At 41.7% G+C, this 16919-nt stretch overlaps 1 protein-coding gene across 25 annotated transcripts in view; it reads left to right on the top strand.

Annotated features, from left to right (window-relative positions):
• ARHGAP36 (Rho GTPase activating protein 36) overlaps positions 1 to 16919 on the top strand; it is a 155241-nt gene that overhangs the window by 66696 nt on the left and 71626 nt on the right. For 7 of the 25 annotated variants that reach the window (XM_049704379.1, XM_049704381.1, XM_049704388.1 and 4 more), the window contains 2 exons: positions 11735 to 11859; positions 12171 to 12278. The exons of 11 other annotated variants lie outside the window; for them this stretch is intronic. In XM_049704379.1, coding sequence (XP_049560336.1) covers positions 11847 to 11859; positions 12171 to 12278 — 121 coding nt within the window. In that variant the 5' untranslated portion in view covers positions 11735 to 11846. Of the gene's footprint in view, positions 1 to 11734; positions 11860 to 12170; positions 12279 to 16919 lie in introns of those variants that run through there. 7 more of the 25 variants (XM_033416204.2, XM_049704377.1, XM_049704378.1 and 4 more) reach the window with 2 other exon arrangements.

Here is a 16919-nt window from a genome sequence, read left to right on the forward strand (position 1 = left end):
GGTCCTTGTAGTTTGAATCATCCACAGTTCTAGGTCCCCAGCGTCGACCAGCTCCTAACCTGTTGAGTGCTGTGAATTTCCTGGACCAGCTCCCAGGTCAGTGTCAGCGTGGATATGCACCTTAGCAGTCCACCTTGGACACAGCACCCCAGTTAGATACTTCATCTTCTTCCTGACAGTCTTTTAAAGTAAGTGGACTGATAAAATGGACAGGAAAATAATGACTCTGGCAGACTCAGAGAGATGTCTTACTCCTCCCACCATCGCCACCCAGAGCCACAGCCAAATGAAATGGCTCTTGGAACAGAACTGGCTCATCCCATTAAGGAGATGAGAGTTCTATGAATTGGGAAGAAACTTTCAAAGGTAGAGAGGTCAGCAACTAGGGCCCATGGTCAAGTACTACTCTGTGGGTAGAACAAATTGAGTGGAGGGGCTTCTGCAGGCTTGATGGTGGGGGTTGGAGAACAAGGAGGCAGCTGAGCTCAAATGGAGAGCACCAGCCTGGCAAATGCAACTAGCACTAGTTGGAGCTACTGTCTTCCACTCCTGACCCCGGCCACTTCTAATTCCCTCAGCTGCTCCATGTCCGATTTCCACACCCCAGCCCCCCCAATTCCTTTCTGAATTTGTCCTCTCTTTTTATATAATCGTACCTATTGTCTTGGGTACTGTGGAATATTTCAAGCACCATAGAAGGCTCTCTCACGCCCCTTCCCCAGTCAATACTCCCCCAGGAGGTAACCACTAGTCCAGAATCATCTGGAGGACTTGTTAAAGCACAGATGCCTGGGCCCTATATTCAGAGATTCTGATTCAGTAGATATGGGTGGGACCCATAAATTTGCATTTATAACAAGTTCTCAGGTGCTTCTGGTGCTTTAAGAACCCCTGTACTAGTCTGACTTCTCTCAGCATCAATCAGTTTTGCTTATTCTTCAATGTCCTCTTTTGTGTCTGCCTTCTTTCTCTCATCCTTATGTCTATAAAGTTCACCCACATTGTTGAGTGTACCAGTAGTTCTTCTTTCTTTTCTTTCTTTGTCATATTTGTAGCATTTCATTGTATGAATATAGCACATTTTACTTATTCATTGTACTGTTGATGGATATCTGAGTTATTTACTGTTAGGAGCTATTATGAATAATGTTGCTGCTATGAATATTCTTGTACATGTTTTTGGTGGACATATGCACTCATTTCTCTATATACCTATGTATAGAATAGCTGGATCATAGGGTATGTATTTTTTCACTTTCTTAGGTACTGCCAAACAATTTTCCAAAGTGGTTATATGAATTTTTACTCCCACTAGCAGAGTATGAGAGTTCCAGTTGCTCCTTATCCTTGCCAACATTTGCTATTGATTTTCTTGTTTTAAATGTTAGCCATTTTGATGTGTGTGTGTGTGTGTGTATGTGTGTGTGTGTGTGTGTGTGTGTGTGTGTGTGTGTGTAGTATCTCACTGTGGTTTTAATTTGCATTTTGGATGGCCATTTAAACTAAGTTGCATAGTGTAAAACTATTAGGAGAGATGGGAATGCCCAGCACAGGGCCCTCAAACCAGTGACAGATGGTATGGTAAACACTGTACAAATCAGCTCAGATGATATGGTGGAGCACTGGATGGAGAAGGGGTGGAGAAAAGTTCAAGGGAAAATCCAAGCTTCTTCACTGTTTTTGGACTTACCTTCCTCCCTTGTACAGATAAGATAGTTCTCTCTTTGAAGTGGATCAGGGACCTCAAGGTTGGTCTTTGAGCTTGGGAATATTGAGGCAGTTAGTGCCAGTACCTGAGATGGGAATGAATTTTGTGTATAGGAGGTACAGAAAGAAAGCCAATATGGTTGAAGTGTAAGAAAAAATAGGGGAGGATACAGATACTGTTAGAGAGATCAACAGGAACCATCTTTCAAAGGGTCTTGTAGGCCATAGGAAAGAGCTTGAAGTTTATTCCAAGTGCAATGCAATCCAATAAAGGGTTTTCAGCAGGAGAGTGACAGGGTATGATTTATATTTTTGAAAATATCACTCTAGATAATGTGTAGAGCAGTGGTTCTTTATTTTTTAACATCTTTATTAGAGTACAATTGCTTTACAATGGTGTGTCAGTTTCTGCTTTATAACAAAGTGAATCAGTTATACATATACTTTGTCCCCATATCTCTTCCCTCTTGCGTCTCCCTCCCACCCTCCCTATCCCACCCCTCTAGGTGGTCACAAAGCACCGAGCTGATCTCCCTGGGCTATGTGGCTGCTTCCCACTAACTATCTATTTTAGAGCAATGGTTCTTGTCCTTGGCTACATGTTGGACTCATATGGGGAGTTTTAAAAAATACTGACTTCTGAGTCTTACCTCCCAAGATTCCGATTCAACTGACCTGGAGTACAGCTGGGGCATTGGGAATGAATGCAGAAAGAAGTGGGCAGATCGGAGACATATTTTGGATGTGGAATATATTGGGTTTGGAGATTGACCATGAACTATAGGGAGAGGAATTAGTGAAAGACACGGCCAAGTGTCTTACGTGCAACTTACAGTAGATGGTGGTGCCATTGGAGCACTGAGGGAGGAGCAGCAGGTTGGGTGTGAGACTGAGTTCAGTTTTGGACATACTGAGTTTAAGATAAATGAGCTATTCAAAGAGGTAGATAGGACTCCATAATGGATTAGATACAGTGAGGGGAAAGGAAGAAGGAAAACCAAAGAGGACTTCCTCCTTTATTGTCTTCTTTCAGCCTTTCCATGACTCTTGTCTTAGTTATTTGCACTTCTCTAGTTTAGATCCCATCACTGTGTTCTGGGTACTAAAAGACTAATAAGATAAACTTCCTACAAACGTGTTAGCTCACTCCATTCCATTTTCCTCTCTGATAAAATTTAGCTTTACACAGCTAAAATACACATGTACCATAGTTCCTCAAAGAATGACCCTTCTGGGGGGTATTTCAAGCCTCTGTGGCTGACTAGTGGGGAAAAGTTGAGAAAAACTGTGCTAAAATTTTGCCCCTTCAATTTCAGTGAGAAGGAGGTGGCTTGATCAAGATAAACTGGGGCGAGTTCTGACTCCCTTTGGGAAAATGCAGACTTTGAACTAGGAGTTTTATATCCCTTGTCTCATTTGAATATTCTAGACCACTCTGGTTGTTATTATTGCCATTTTACAGTTAAAGAAACTAAGGCCCAGAAAGGTTAAGCAACTAATCATATACAGAACCTGGAGGCATATTTCTGCCATGAGTACTTGGAGAATTGGTTGATTTGTTTATTTGTTTGTTTACAACTGTCCTCCAAACCCTGTCCTGCCACATGCTCAGCTTCCCCAAACCAGTCACTACTTTCCATAGTAATCCTGACCACCAGCTTTTTGCACTCACTTCCTTATAGTCTCATCATGTGTTATGCCTCTGGGAGCACAGGTGATCCTGCCTAGAAACCTTCTAAGGAGCATCAAGGGAGTAAAAAGTCCCCTTAGATAAAAACTAGATAGGCTGGTGGACTGGAGTGGGATCGCCATTTGCGAGTTTCATCTCTTGAGTCCTGTCTTATAGTAACATGCCATCACCCCTGCCTCTGAAATGGAGGTCCCAAGAGCTGGAAGAGCCCTTCAAGAGCAGAGTCTCATTTCCAAAGGTAGGGAAGCAGGGCAAGAGAGGCAAGGTAGTCTGCCTGAAGTCACAGAGCTAATTAGAGGCAGAATTAGGGTAAGCCTCAAGTGTCCTGAGTCTCTATTTTTTTAATTTTTAATTTTATATTGGAGTGTAGTTGATTAACAATGTTGTGTTAGTTTCAGGTTTACAGCAAAGTGATTCAGTTATGCATATACATGTATCTATTCTTTTTTGAGGCTCTATTATCTACATCCTGGAGTTCTGAGGGTCCTTCAAGCAGCCCTTCAGTCCCAAATCTATCCTCACACTCTGGTGAGATATAGGGGTGCAAGAAAGATGATATATTATTGGTGGGGGTTTCCCGAGTATATCTCTGGGAGGAGGCTTTCTGAAGGAATGGGTAAGGGGGAAAAAGAGCAGACAGAATCCTTGAGGCTGTAGCATAGAACTCTCCAGAACCACTGCAGTCACGTCCCACCCTGCCAGCCAGCCCCTCAGCCCTCAGCTTGGGGCTGGAAAAAGACATAGGACAGGGCTCCTTAATGAGAACATTTGGGAACCCGGGAAAGGTTAATGATCTGCAGCCTCAACCATCCGTCAGCTGCCCAGCCAGAGACAGTAAACACCGTTACTCATCTAATTAGCCAGGAAAGGCTGGGCAGGGGCTGAAGAAAGGGCCTTGGGGATTACAGTCCCCCAAGTGTCCACCTGCTTAGGGCTGTTGAAAGAGACCACCAGAAGGCACAAGCCCCCATTCCCAGAAGGAGTTGGGAGGGGGCTCACTCCCAGTCGGCCACCCTGCAGCTCTGGCTGCAGGCTGTGGCAAAGATGTGGAAGAGCATGGACATTTATTGAGGGCCTCCTCTATCCAGGCACTGTGCTGGCCATTCTTCTATGTGTCATCTTATTTTGTCCTCCCAGCAGCACTGCAAGGTCCTTACATTTATTAAGCACCTGTTGTATGCCCGTCACTTTACATATATCATTGGCTTTCACTTTTCTAAGAGTCCTAGGAAGTACTGGTTGGTATTTCACCCATTGCACAGGAGAGAAAATCAAGATTTACAGAGCATAATTGGTTTATTTGCTGATTTATTCAGAAAATGTATATTGCATGCCCACTGTGCCAGGCATCGTGCTAGGTGCTGAAGATATAATGATAAAATGACAGACACCGACTTTGCCTTCATGATGCCCACTGTCTAATGGGGGAGACAGACAGTAAAACAAGCTCACACAACTTGTAAGCAGCAAGACTGAGATTAGGATCTGAGAGTAGAGGAAAGCTGTAAGCAGGATGGTGAGGGGACTGAGGTGACAGGTATTGTGGGAATCAGACCAGAATACCCTTGCTCATGATGAGCTACTCTGTCTCCAGGAGGCCAGGCCCTGGGACCGATGATGTACCGCTGCTGGGGGTGGAGGGAGAGTTGAAGACCTCTCAAAGCATACGTGCCCATTGCACTCTGGGAGGCTCTTCTCCTTTCCAGCCGCCATGAATTATTTCATCTCCAAAGAGGAGGTATTGGGGTTAAGAATAGCCTTGTGATTGCTGAACAGTCGATGGGGTGGGCCATGGCAGGGGAATGGGTATTCTCTGAGCACCTGGTATGTTCTCAACCCTATGCCAAGTTCTGGGAGGCGGTGCCCAGGAGCAAAGACCCAGTTTTTTTTTTCCCAGAAGGCCTTTAATCTAAGTTGGAAACATGATTTATTTTTATGGAAAGATTAAGGAAGATAGCCAGTTAAGAGCTGAACAGGGCAGTTCTGGCTAGTCAGCTTAGAAGCCTGAGATTCTTTGAGGGCTTTTTGGAAAAGACAGAGTAAGGGAAGGGGAGAGAGAGAGAAAGAGGGAGTGCACAAGTAAGAGAAAAAATGTAATCGAAAGAGAAAAAGAGAAAGACACAGAGCCATGGAGAGATACAGACAGAGATGGCAAACAGAGAAAGGTAGAGGTAGAGAGGAAAGAGGAGAGGGCAAGAGATAGAGGAGAGAAACAGGGACAAATTGTGGCAGAGACCAGAGCAACAGAGTGTGACAGACAAAATGACACAGTAGAGGGAGTGGGAGGGAGAAAGAGAGAGGCTGGGGCCTGCAGTTGGACAGGAAGGGGCTCAAATGATGAGGTCACCTCTCACTCACTTTGAGGCCCTACAGATCACTGTGGAATCAGGCTTCAAATAGTTATCATATCCCAAAAAAGGAGCCTTTTACACTAGTAATGGGCCCAGTTGTCTGGGTGGCTGAAGAGTGGGGAAGTGAGTGTGTGTGTATATGTATGTGTGTGTGTGAAACTGACAGAAGTCACTGCATAGGCATGTGTGCACCTCTTTCCCACACTCTCACACTTATAAGCCTAGCTACTTGCAAAGCTGGAGGCAACCCAACTTGTGAAGTGAATCCTCTTTGTCCACGAAATGACATTCCTCCATTTAGGAAAGCTCTCCACTGGGAAGTGAGTTCCTGTCATTGGAACCGTAAGAAAATGTCTCCAAACCAGGAATATCAGAAGACCTAGGCTCACATTTAGGCAAAATCAGGATTTAGCCATTTACTGGCTGTGTGTCCTCACACTGTTTTGTCAACTTCTCTGGGTCTCGGTTTTCTCCCCAACGACTAAGTGGTTGTATTTAGTTCTTGGCCATTTTCCCACTTGAGCACGTGCAAGAAACAGGTGTAGCCTGGGCCCCCAAGGAAACCTATCCTGGTGACCTTTAATTTGAAAGGGTGAGGGGAGGGGAGGGGATCAACAGATCAGATCAGAAGGCAGTGTGGAATGAGGCAGGGGTATAAATAAAGTAATGCCTAAATGAGTCGTCTGAAATGGAATGGGCCCCTGGAAACTCGGCCCTTGGTCAGGCTCTCTTGTCCCCATTGGCTGGCTCAAGGGAGGGGCCTTCCTCCTCTCACACCCCTCTTGGCTCCGGTCTGCCTCCCGCCTGCCTTCAACCTCCCTTCCACTTCACTGCTCAGTAGGGCTAAATAAATGTCAGAAATGACTAATGGGGACACTCCCAATTGAGAAACCAGCATGCACAATGGTGGGAGGGGAGACAGAATAAAAAGGCCCGATATGGGGTTTTTCAGGCCATGTTAAGGGCGTCTTGGGGAAAATGGCCATATCTTACTTGACTGGTCATGGGCAAGGTTGGGTCCATCCCAAAACCGTCTGACTCAAACCAGTTCTTCATTCTTTTTGACTGGATTATTGCAACAGCCTCTTCCCAGGCCTCTCTGCCTCCAGCTTCTTGCCTCCTTTCTCTTCACCACCCTTCACATTAATCTTTCTATATCCCAACAGTGAGCATACATCTCCTCTACTTGACTGTGAGCTATGTAATTCCCTTTGACAAGCACCATGTTTTTCACAGAGGAGGTACTCAACAAATGTTTGAGAGATGAATAAATGAAAGAATGAAATACCATGCGCCAGTCACTATACTACTCATTGTAGCGAGGGCCTCCCATGTGCTCCTGCAGTCCACAGTGTTCATCCCTATCAAAGAATTTATTCCTCAGTTTGTAATTGCTTGTTTACTAGACTGGAAATTCTGTGAGGACAGAGACCACATTTATCAGGTTCACCTTCTCTGACATACCTTATTCTCGGCAACTTACACTGTTTTGAAGGAATGAATGGATGAATTTTCCACTGGGAATGTATTTTTCTTCCATCTCTAACTTCACATTCAGCAGTTATACATTGGGCACCTACTTATGTACAAGGCAGTGATCTGGGCATTAGAAATTTAACAGTGAGCAAAACAGACAAAAACTCCTGCTTTAATGGAGCTTATATTCTAGTGGGGAAGACAGTTGATAAATACATGGACATACATTTATATAAGCAAATGACAAATAGCGATAAGTGCCATGAAGAAAAATGAAGCAGGACAAAGGCGTAGAGAACGGTGGAGGGGACTCCTGTTTTAGCTGGAGACTTCAGGGACGACCTCTCTGAAGAGGTGACACATGAACAGACACCTGGATAAGGTGAGGGATGAGGCATTTCAAACAAACGGAACTAAGAGTGCAACGGCCCTGATGCAGAAACGTGCTTAACAAGTTTCAGAAAATGTAAAGAGGCCAGTGTGGCTGAAGCATACTGAGCCAGGAGATGAGGAGGAGACAAGGTCAGAGAACTAGGCAAGGGCCAGATCAGGTAGGGTCATGGAGGCCATAGTAGAGAGTTGAGATCTTACTCTAAATAAAATCATAACTCAACAAAAGATTTCTAAGTAGGCAAATGACAGTTGATTGATGTTTTTAATAGATATGTGAACACTGGTGAAGAAAATCATAGAGGCAAAAGTGGGAGGAGAGAACCCAGTTAGAAAGTTAGTGTGATAGGCTAGGTCATAAACGATTACAGCTTGGTCCACAGCGTTACTAGTAGAAGTGAGGAGAGAGTGGTTGGACAAGATATGTTTGTTTGTTTGTTTCTTTTTTTGACTTTCAGTTTCCATCTCCCTCTTTTTTTTTAACATCTTTATTAGAGTATAGTTGATTTACAATGTTGTGTTAGTTGCTGTTGTATAACAAAGTGAATCAGCTATACGTATACATATATCCCCATATCTCCTCCCTCTTGCGTCTCCCTCCCTCCCACCCTCCCTACCCCACCCTTCTAGGTGGTCACAAAGCATCGAGCTGATCTCCCTGTGCTATGAGGCTGCTTCCCACTAGCTATCTATTTTACATTTGGTAGTATATATACGTCAATGCCACTCTCTCACTTCGTCCCAGCTTACCCTTCCCCCTCCCTGTGTCCTCAAGTCCATTCTCTAGTAGGTCTGCGTCTTTATTCCCATCTTGCCCCTAAGTTCTTCATGACCTTTTTTTTTTTTACATTCCATATATATGCATTAGCATACGGTATTTGTTTTTCTCTTTCTGACTTACTTCACTCTGTATGACAGACTCTAGGTCCATCCACCTCACTACAAATAACTCAATTTCATTTCTTTTTATGGCTGAGCAATATTCCATTGTATGTATGTGCCACATCTTCTTTATGCATTCATCTGTCAGTGGACACTTAGGTTGCTTCCATGTCCTGGCTATTGTAAATAGAGCTGCAATGAACATTGTGGTACATGACTCTTCTTTTTGAATTATGGTTTTCTCAGGGTATATGCCCAGTAGTGGGATTGCTGAGTCATATGGTAGTTCTATTTTTCGTTTTTTAAGGAACCTCCATACTGTTCTCCATAGTGGCTGTATCAATTTACATTCCCACCAACAGTGTAAGAGGGTTCCCTTTTCTCCACACCCTCTCCAGCATTTATTGTTTGTAGATTTTTTGATGATGGCCATTCTGACTGGTGTGAGATGATATCTCATTGTGGTTTTGATTTGCATTTCTCTAATGATTAGTGATGTTGAGCATCCTTTCATGTGTTTGTTGGCAATCTGTATATCTTCTTTGGAGAAATGTCTATTTAGGTCTTCTGCCCATTTTTGGACTGGGTTGGTTTTTTTTATATGGAGTTGCATGAGCTGCTTGTATATTTTGTAGATTAAACAAGATATGTTTTGAATGCACAGCCAACAGACCTGTGGATAGTTTGGATGTAGGGTATGAGAGAAAGAAAAAGAGAAATCAGGGATGAGGCTGAGGATTTTATCCAGTTCAATTTCCATTCTTCATGGCTCAGTTGAAAGCCACCTCTTCTTAGAAGCCGTCCATGATGCACCCTACCTTACCACCATTAAAGCCAACTCTCCTCCTCAATTCCCATAGCATTTTGCAGCTGTGTAATGCTAACAAGAACATTCTACCTTCTGGCAGAGCAGAGGTACCTGTGCACATCTACCTCCCCCACTTGATTTAGAGCTCCCCAGGGACTTTGTTATTGTCATCTGTTTAGTCTTCACTGGACCCAGCACAGTGGCTTGTGCAGAATATTTTGACCAATAAATACTGTTGAAATTGAATAGATAACTAAATTGAAGCTGTTTATTATTGCTTCCAGTGTATGGTTGCAAAACTCTCCAATCATTAGAAGGTAAACTGAAGAATTATTTCAATATCACCAGTTTTTAATTACTAAAGTCCACTTGATAGATGCCTCTGCTTGAATTATTGGTATCATGAGGATTAAAATGTGCTCTCTTAATTAAAAGGAAGCTCATGTGTTGAGTGAGGGGCATGGAGGGTGCTGGAGGGTGAGATATTGAGTGGATTCTGTTCTCGCAGCTCATGTTCACCTAGTGAAGCTGTGAGGAGAAGTGAAAACTATCTAGAGGAGGACCAAGCTGATACTTATAAAAATGGCAGAAGTGAGAGGAGGCAGGGATTTTGGAAGCATGAGAGTTGAAGTATTTGATTGGCCAAAAAGTTCCTTCGTGTCTTTCCATAGTATCTTTTCCATAATATATGGAACTGGGTTCAAATTTCAGCTCTGCCATTTACTAATCATGGTACTCTAAGGAAGTCACTTTAAAGTTTTTAATTGAAGTACAACTTATATACAAAAATGTGCATCAATCTTAACTGTGTCACCTGATGAATTTTTACATATGCATACACCCATGTCAGCATCTCCCAGATCAAAATGTAGAATATTTCCAGCATCTCAGGAGACTCCCTCATACCCCTTCACAGTCAGTACCCCTTGGAAAGGTAGCTACTATTATAACACCTATCACCATATAGCGGTTTTTCCTGTTTTAATCTTCATGTAAATGGAATTATACAGAATGTACTCTTTTGTGTCTGACTTCTTTCTGAGCAAGTCATTTAAACTCTTTAAGCCTCAGTTTCTTCAGCTATGTAACAGGAATACTAATAGCACTTACATCATAGGGGTGTGAAGATTTAATGAGATAAAGCATATAAAATGCTCAGGATAGTGCCTTGGGCATAGTGTGTACTGAATAAATATTAGTCCTTTCCTTCCTTACTTCCCTTCTAAGTTCTTAGAGCCGTATTAGGCACTCTTGATGTATAAGAATAAAAGGCAGTTCACATTCTTAAGGAGCTTATAATCTACTTAGGGAGACAAGGATACAAAGTGCTTGGTAAGCAGTAAATGACAATATTAATAAAAGATACTATTAATATAATGAATATAATAATATCAATTACTAATCCCATGGCTGATTGGAGAGGAGGCACGCAATATCATGAAATGGTTAAAAGCATAGGTTTTGGAGTTTTTGGACTTCAGTTCTAGCTTCAGTTTCCCCACTTACCAGTTGTGTGACCTTGGGGATGTCACATAAGTCTCTAAGCCTCAGTTTCTACATCTATAAAATAAGGTTAATACTATTACCTACCTCATGGGATTGCTGAGAACATTGAATACAACATATGTCAAGTGCCTGTCACAGGGCCTGGAATATAGTATACACTTGAACAGTGGTATTTTCTGAGGTGTTTTTTCCTGCTTTGGGTTTCCTGCTAGGATTCATAAAGATCCAGAAGTACCAGCCAACCAGCGTTGGTTAAGTGGCTTGCAAAACCTCACCCATTCCAGTTGAACAAGTAGCAGAAGCCCCAAGATGACTGTAGAAGCCCGAGGGGCCACGTCTTTCTTTACCCCTCTACCTTTCTCTAGTAGACATTCAAGATACTACCAGTGACCATTGGTCTAGGGACTGTGCCTCTGAGCCTCCCAACCATGCTTTTTTTTTATTGTTCATAAGCCTTAACTCCTAGTGATCCAGGTCCCCAAATGGGACTCTCCCTTGAAAAGCTGACTCCGTGCAGCCTTTTGCCAGGAGCCACGGCAAGCTGGCCCCAGTCCAGCAGTGGAAGACTCATTTGTCACTGAGGAGTGCAATTTTTATGGCCATTGGAAGTCAACATTTGCAAATCAAAATTCTTTAAACACTGCTTAGCATCACAGTGTTTTGAGAAAACATTTTCAAAACGTTTTAATGCATTCTACTTCCCACTGTTCAAAACAAATTTAAGAAAAACTTAAAAATCAACATGTCTTGAAAATATTTTTCATAGCAAAACAAATGTTTCAAAAGCTTTTTGCAGATATGATGATTAGTGAGATGATTCAGCCCCAAAGAATATTTTCTCTAGTGTTGTTCTGATGATTGTATTTTTCAGGCTTGATTTAGTCAGATTATTGTCTCAAAACTATATTTATTTTCTATCCTCAGACTCAGCCAAGAGACCAAGGGAATTTAAAATCTTAAAGCTTCAACATAAAACATGTGTTGAATAAATGAATAATTTCTTCTTTTTGTCTTGGCTGCCAGAAGACTCAGAGTTATGTTAGGTAGAGGTAAGTATTTTACCCTTGGTTAGGTACAGATAACTATTTCACCCTTGGTTTTGCCTTGCTCTACATTTTACAAAAGCAGCTTTATTGAGGTATAATTGATATACAAAAAAACAGCACATATTTAAAGTATAAAATTCAGTGTTTGGACACCTGAATACACCTGTGAATCTATCACCACAATCAAGGTAATAGATATATCCATCACATCCAAAAGTTTCCTGGTGTCCCTTTGGGATTTTTTTGGTTTGTTTGGGGTTTTTTTCTGGCAAGAACACTTAATATGAGATTTACCCTCTTAATAAATATTTCAGTGCCTATCTGTGAAAGTCCTAGAAGAAGACATAGGAAAAAACTCCTTGACAGTGGTCTTGGCAATGATTTCTTGGCTATGACACCAAAAGCAACAAAAACAACAATAGGTAAGTGGGGACTACATCAGACTAAAAAGCTTCTGCTTTTTACCTGCACAGCAAAGGAAACAATCAACAAAATGAAAAGGTAACTGATGGAATGGGAGAAACTACTTGCAAACCATCTATCAGACAAGGGGTTAGTATCCAAAATACATAAGGAACTCTTAAAACTCAATAGCAAAAAATCAACCCAATTTAAAAAAATAAAGAACTGGGATAGACATTTCCATATGGTTTTTCTATCACTCTTTTGATCTTCATTTATCTGCCCTATTTCTCTGAATTTTTATGTTACTCTTCCTCAAATCCATTTTGGAAGTAGATGAAGTTATTAATGACATATAAAACATAAATTGTTCAAAATCTAGGAACAAGAAAAAAATGTGTTCAATAGAAAATTAGCAAAATATTTGAATTGGCATTTCACAGAATAGGAAATCTGAAATTATGGGGAAATGCCCAATTGCAGTAGTACTCAGAAAAATGTAAAGTTGAAAAACCATGAGATATCACTAAATGCATATTTAAATGGCAAAATTAGAAAGTCAGATAATATTGTGAGCCTGTGACAATATGGGGAATCATATATTCTCATGTATTGCTGGCAGGAATGTGAACTGGCAAAGCTACTCTGGAGAGTAATCTAGAGGTGCTTAAGGAAATGAAATACACATAACCCTATGACCAAGTTTATAGTTCTGGAACCGATCCATTAAGGGACATGTGCAAGTATTTATTTTAATTAATTAATTAATTTATTTTTGTCAGTGTTGGGTCTTTGTTGCTGTGCCAGGGCTTCTCATTGCGGTGGCTTCTCTTGTTGCAGAGCACGGGCTGTAGGTGCGAGGGCTTCAGTAGCTGTGGTGCGTGGGCTTAGTTGCTCCGCAGCATGTGGGATCTTCTCGGACCAGGGATCGAACCCATGTACCCCGCACTGGCAGGTGGATCCTTAATCACTGCGCCACCAGGGAAGTCCCAAGTATGTTTATGGAATCATCTTTTGTGTGATAGCACTGAAGGGAACCTAGATATCTATAACTAGTGGACTGGCAAATAAAATGTGATATATGCACATGATGAGAATACCATGGCTAATCAGAACTAATAGTCTAGATATAAGTCTTGGTCAGCTCAGGCTGCCATAATGAAATACCATAGGCTGGGTGGCTTAAACAACAGACATTTATTTTCTCACAGTTCTGGAGGCTGGGAGTCCAATTAAGGTGACAGCATGGTCAGTTTCTGGGGGGTGAGGGCTCTTTCTTGACTTGCAGATGGTGTCTTCTCCCTGCATCCTCATGTGGCAGAGAGAGAGAGAGAAAGCAAGCTCTCTGGTATCTCTTCTTATAAAAGCATTAATTCCATCATGAGGTCCCCACCCTCATGACCTCATCTAACTCTAATTACTTTCCAAAGGCCCTGGTCTCCAACTACCATCACATTGGAGTATAGGGCTTCAGTATATGAATTGGTGCTGGGGGGCCGGGCATAAACATTTAGTTTGTAACAATACACCTAAAGCAACATCATTAAACAAAAATGTTGCTAAGTGAAAAAGTAATAAAGGGAATTTCGTAGTGCAGTACAATTTATGCAAAAACACTATAAAATTTCAAGATTACACATGTAGCTAAATTAATATATAGATGATGGATTGAAAGGGTGCTTATTAAGTATATTAGGGTGGATGTCTATGGGGGCAGAAGAGAAATGGGATTGGAAATGGGAAAAGAGGAAAAGAATAAAATTAATTAAAACAAAAAAGAGAGACCTTGTAATAAAGACTGTGTCATTAACCAAGGAAAATGAATGACTCGAGTCTATGAATCTTAAGGTCAAAATAACCAGAAAAATATTTATAAATTTAAGGGATATATTGCTGTGTTTCAATACTAGTTCCTATAAATAGACCAGAAAGCTTTCCTGGCCTTTAAGATATGGACTTTTTAATTCTACAGATGAAGAAGACCTCTGTGCCTACCTCAGGATCATATATGTGATGTGCAAGTAGTCAAGATGATTTCTATGGAAATGAGGGATTAGATTCTAAGATTAGATTCTAAAATCAAGACTTACCATATTGTCCGAATGAGAACGAGGTCTGAAGTTGGGGTATGGTGTTTTCCAAAGACACTGCAATGGTGGAAGGTTGTGTATAGGCAGGAGAGTGATCTCTGAAGAAGAGCATCTCAAAATTAAATTCAAGAGCATTCAGCCCCCAAAAAGGTAGATAAATGATGCCTAGTGTGTATGCTACCGTCTGGCTTGGGGAGTGGGAGTAGAGGTGGGAAGAAGGAGACACAGTTGAAAAGAAGTTGTTTGGGTAGGGAGAAAGTTCTTCCAAAAGGAGAGCAAGATGGGGAAAAATAGTCACAGATGGGAAGAGAGAGTAGAGGTTGTGCTGATCAGAGAGACCTGGAGATTAGAGATTGTGTTAGATTTAGGGGATGGGGGTTAGGAGAAGAGAGAGACTTTTCTAAATAAGAATCAAGAGTCTAACATCTAAATCTCAGTCTCTTATGCCTAGGTGCCAATCAGCCTGAGAGGAATCACCCTAATGATCCCACACACACACACACTCCATTGTGCAGTGTTACTGTTCTCCCTTGTGACAATAGGATGTGGTTTGAAACTGGTGGGGACAGGGCATACAGTCACTATCAAAGTCGGCTTGGCTTGCCTAGCTCACTGGGTTCCATTTTGGTGGGGAAGAAATAGTGAGAGACTGAGACTTCCCTGGTGGTCCAGTGGGTAAGACTCCACGCTCCCAATGCAGGGGGCCCGGGTTTGATCCCTGGCCAGGGAACTAGATCCCGCATGCATGCTGCAACTAAGAAGTCTGCATGCCACAACTAAGACCCAGCGCAGCCAAAATAAACTATAAATAAATAAATAAATGAAAATAAATTTTTAAAAAAGAACTAACGAGAGACGAACAAAATACACTAGGTGTGCCACGAAAGTTCCAGAATCATAATTGTGAGTGGGTATGCCAGTTAATTGACTTTAAGTATAAAACACATTTTTTGCCTATTAGATTTTACTAATGAAATAAGAGGCATATTTGTCTTGAGGGCACGACATAGAGTGGGGATTTATTTCATTTTATGGAACATTATTGAGTATCCTCTGTAAGCCTAGAACTAAGTTTAAAAGATTTTTAAAAATCCCATGATCCTCAATTCTCAAAGAGTTCATTGTCAACCAATTTTTTAGATTCTCAAAATTAAACCTAGCATTGACATTTTGAAGTCAATCAATCAACATATAGCCACACCTGAGCCATCCTTTTAGGGACTGGGGCTATGAACTGTTGCCAGTGCAGTGGGAAAGGGAAAGAAGAATGCTGAGAACTTACTATGTATCAGGCTCCACAACTGAGCTTGTTATGTATTCTTTCATCAGGATTCTAAAAAGGAGGTTCTTGGAGAAACAGAAGAAATTGGGGTTATTTTGCCTAGCAATGAGGGATGTCTTGGCTGTCTCTAGATGTCTGAGGATTTGTCATTTGCAGAGACATAACTGTGCCTTGTAGCTCCAGAGTGAAAACACTAGCCCATAGAAGGAACTTTTCAAAGGGATAACATTACTTCATGGGTCAAATAAATCAAAAGTATAATAATAATAATAGTCACAGCTCCCATTTACTGATCACTTACTAAGTGCCAGGCTCTGTGCTGAGCATTTTAAATCCATTATTTTAATTTGCATCTCTCTCTCTCAGAGATGCAATGAGCTAAGTGTTCAAACCAACTCTTCCAAAAACTGGCATAAGAGAAAAACAAAGTTAGCTGCATTGAAAAACTTTGCCCCTACAATTTAATCAAATTAAGATGCATCTTTTCAGCAGTAGTATTACTTTTTCACTAGATACGAGGGCACAATTCTCCTTCAGGGCATAGGGCACACTGCTATACCAACATCTACCTCCCTTTGTGATTATCAGTTCTGAACTCTGGTCACTCTTCCCCATTTTCTGAGGACTGGATCTCTGGCTTCCTTGACACCCCAGGTCCTGCCATCATCCTAAGTAACCTCAACAATATCTGTGTGGAAGACCCATCCCACACAACCTGGCCTCATAACTCCTCCTAACTCCTTTAACCTCTTACTACCTCAACTATCACCAGCCATTTGACATCACTGGACATGGCTTCACCCGCTAGGAGACTCAACTCCAATATTCCATTGTGACCAAAATCTCATAGCAATGGCTGAGTTCCATGTCACCTGCTCTGTTTTTTTAAATTATTTTTATTGGAGTATAATTGCTTTACAATGTTGTGTTAGTTTCTGCTGTACAGTGAAGTGAGTCAGTTATATGTATACATATATTCCCTTCCTCTTGGACCTCCCTCCCACCCACCCCCATCCCACCCATCTAGGTCGTCTCAGAGCACTGAGCTGAGCTTCCTGTGCTTTACAGCAGGTTCCCATTAACTATCTGTTTTATGCATGGTAGTGTATATATGTCAATTCTAAAAATCCTAATCTTAATCTCCCAATTCGTCCCACCTTCTCCTTCCCCTGTGTCCACATGTCTGTTCTCTACGTCTGCGTCTCCATTCCTGCCCTGCAAATAGGTTCATCTGTACCGTTTTTCTAGATTCCACATATATGCATTAATATACGATATTTGTTTTTCTC

This window comes from Orcinus orca, chromosome X, assembly GCF_937001465.1.
Source record: "Orcinus orca chromosome X, mOrcOrc1.1, whole genome shotgun sequence".
Lineage (NCBI taxonomy): Eukaryota > Metazoa > Chordata > Mammalia > Artiodactyla > Delphinidae > Orcinus > Orcinus orca.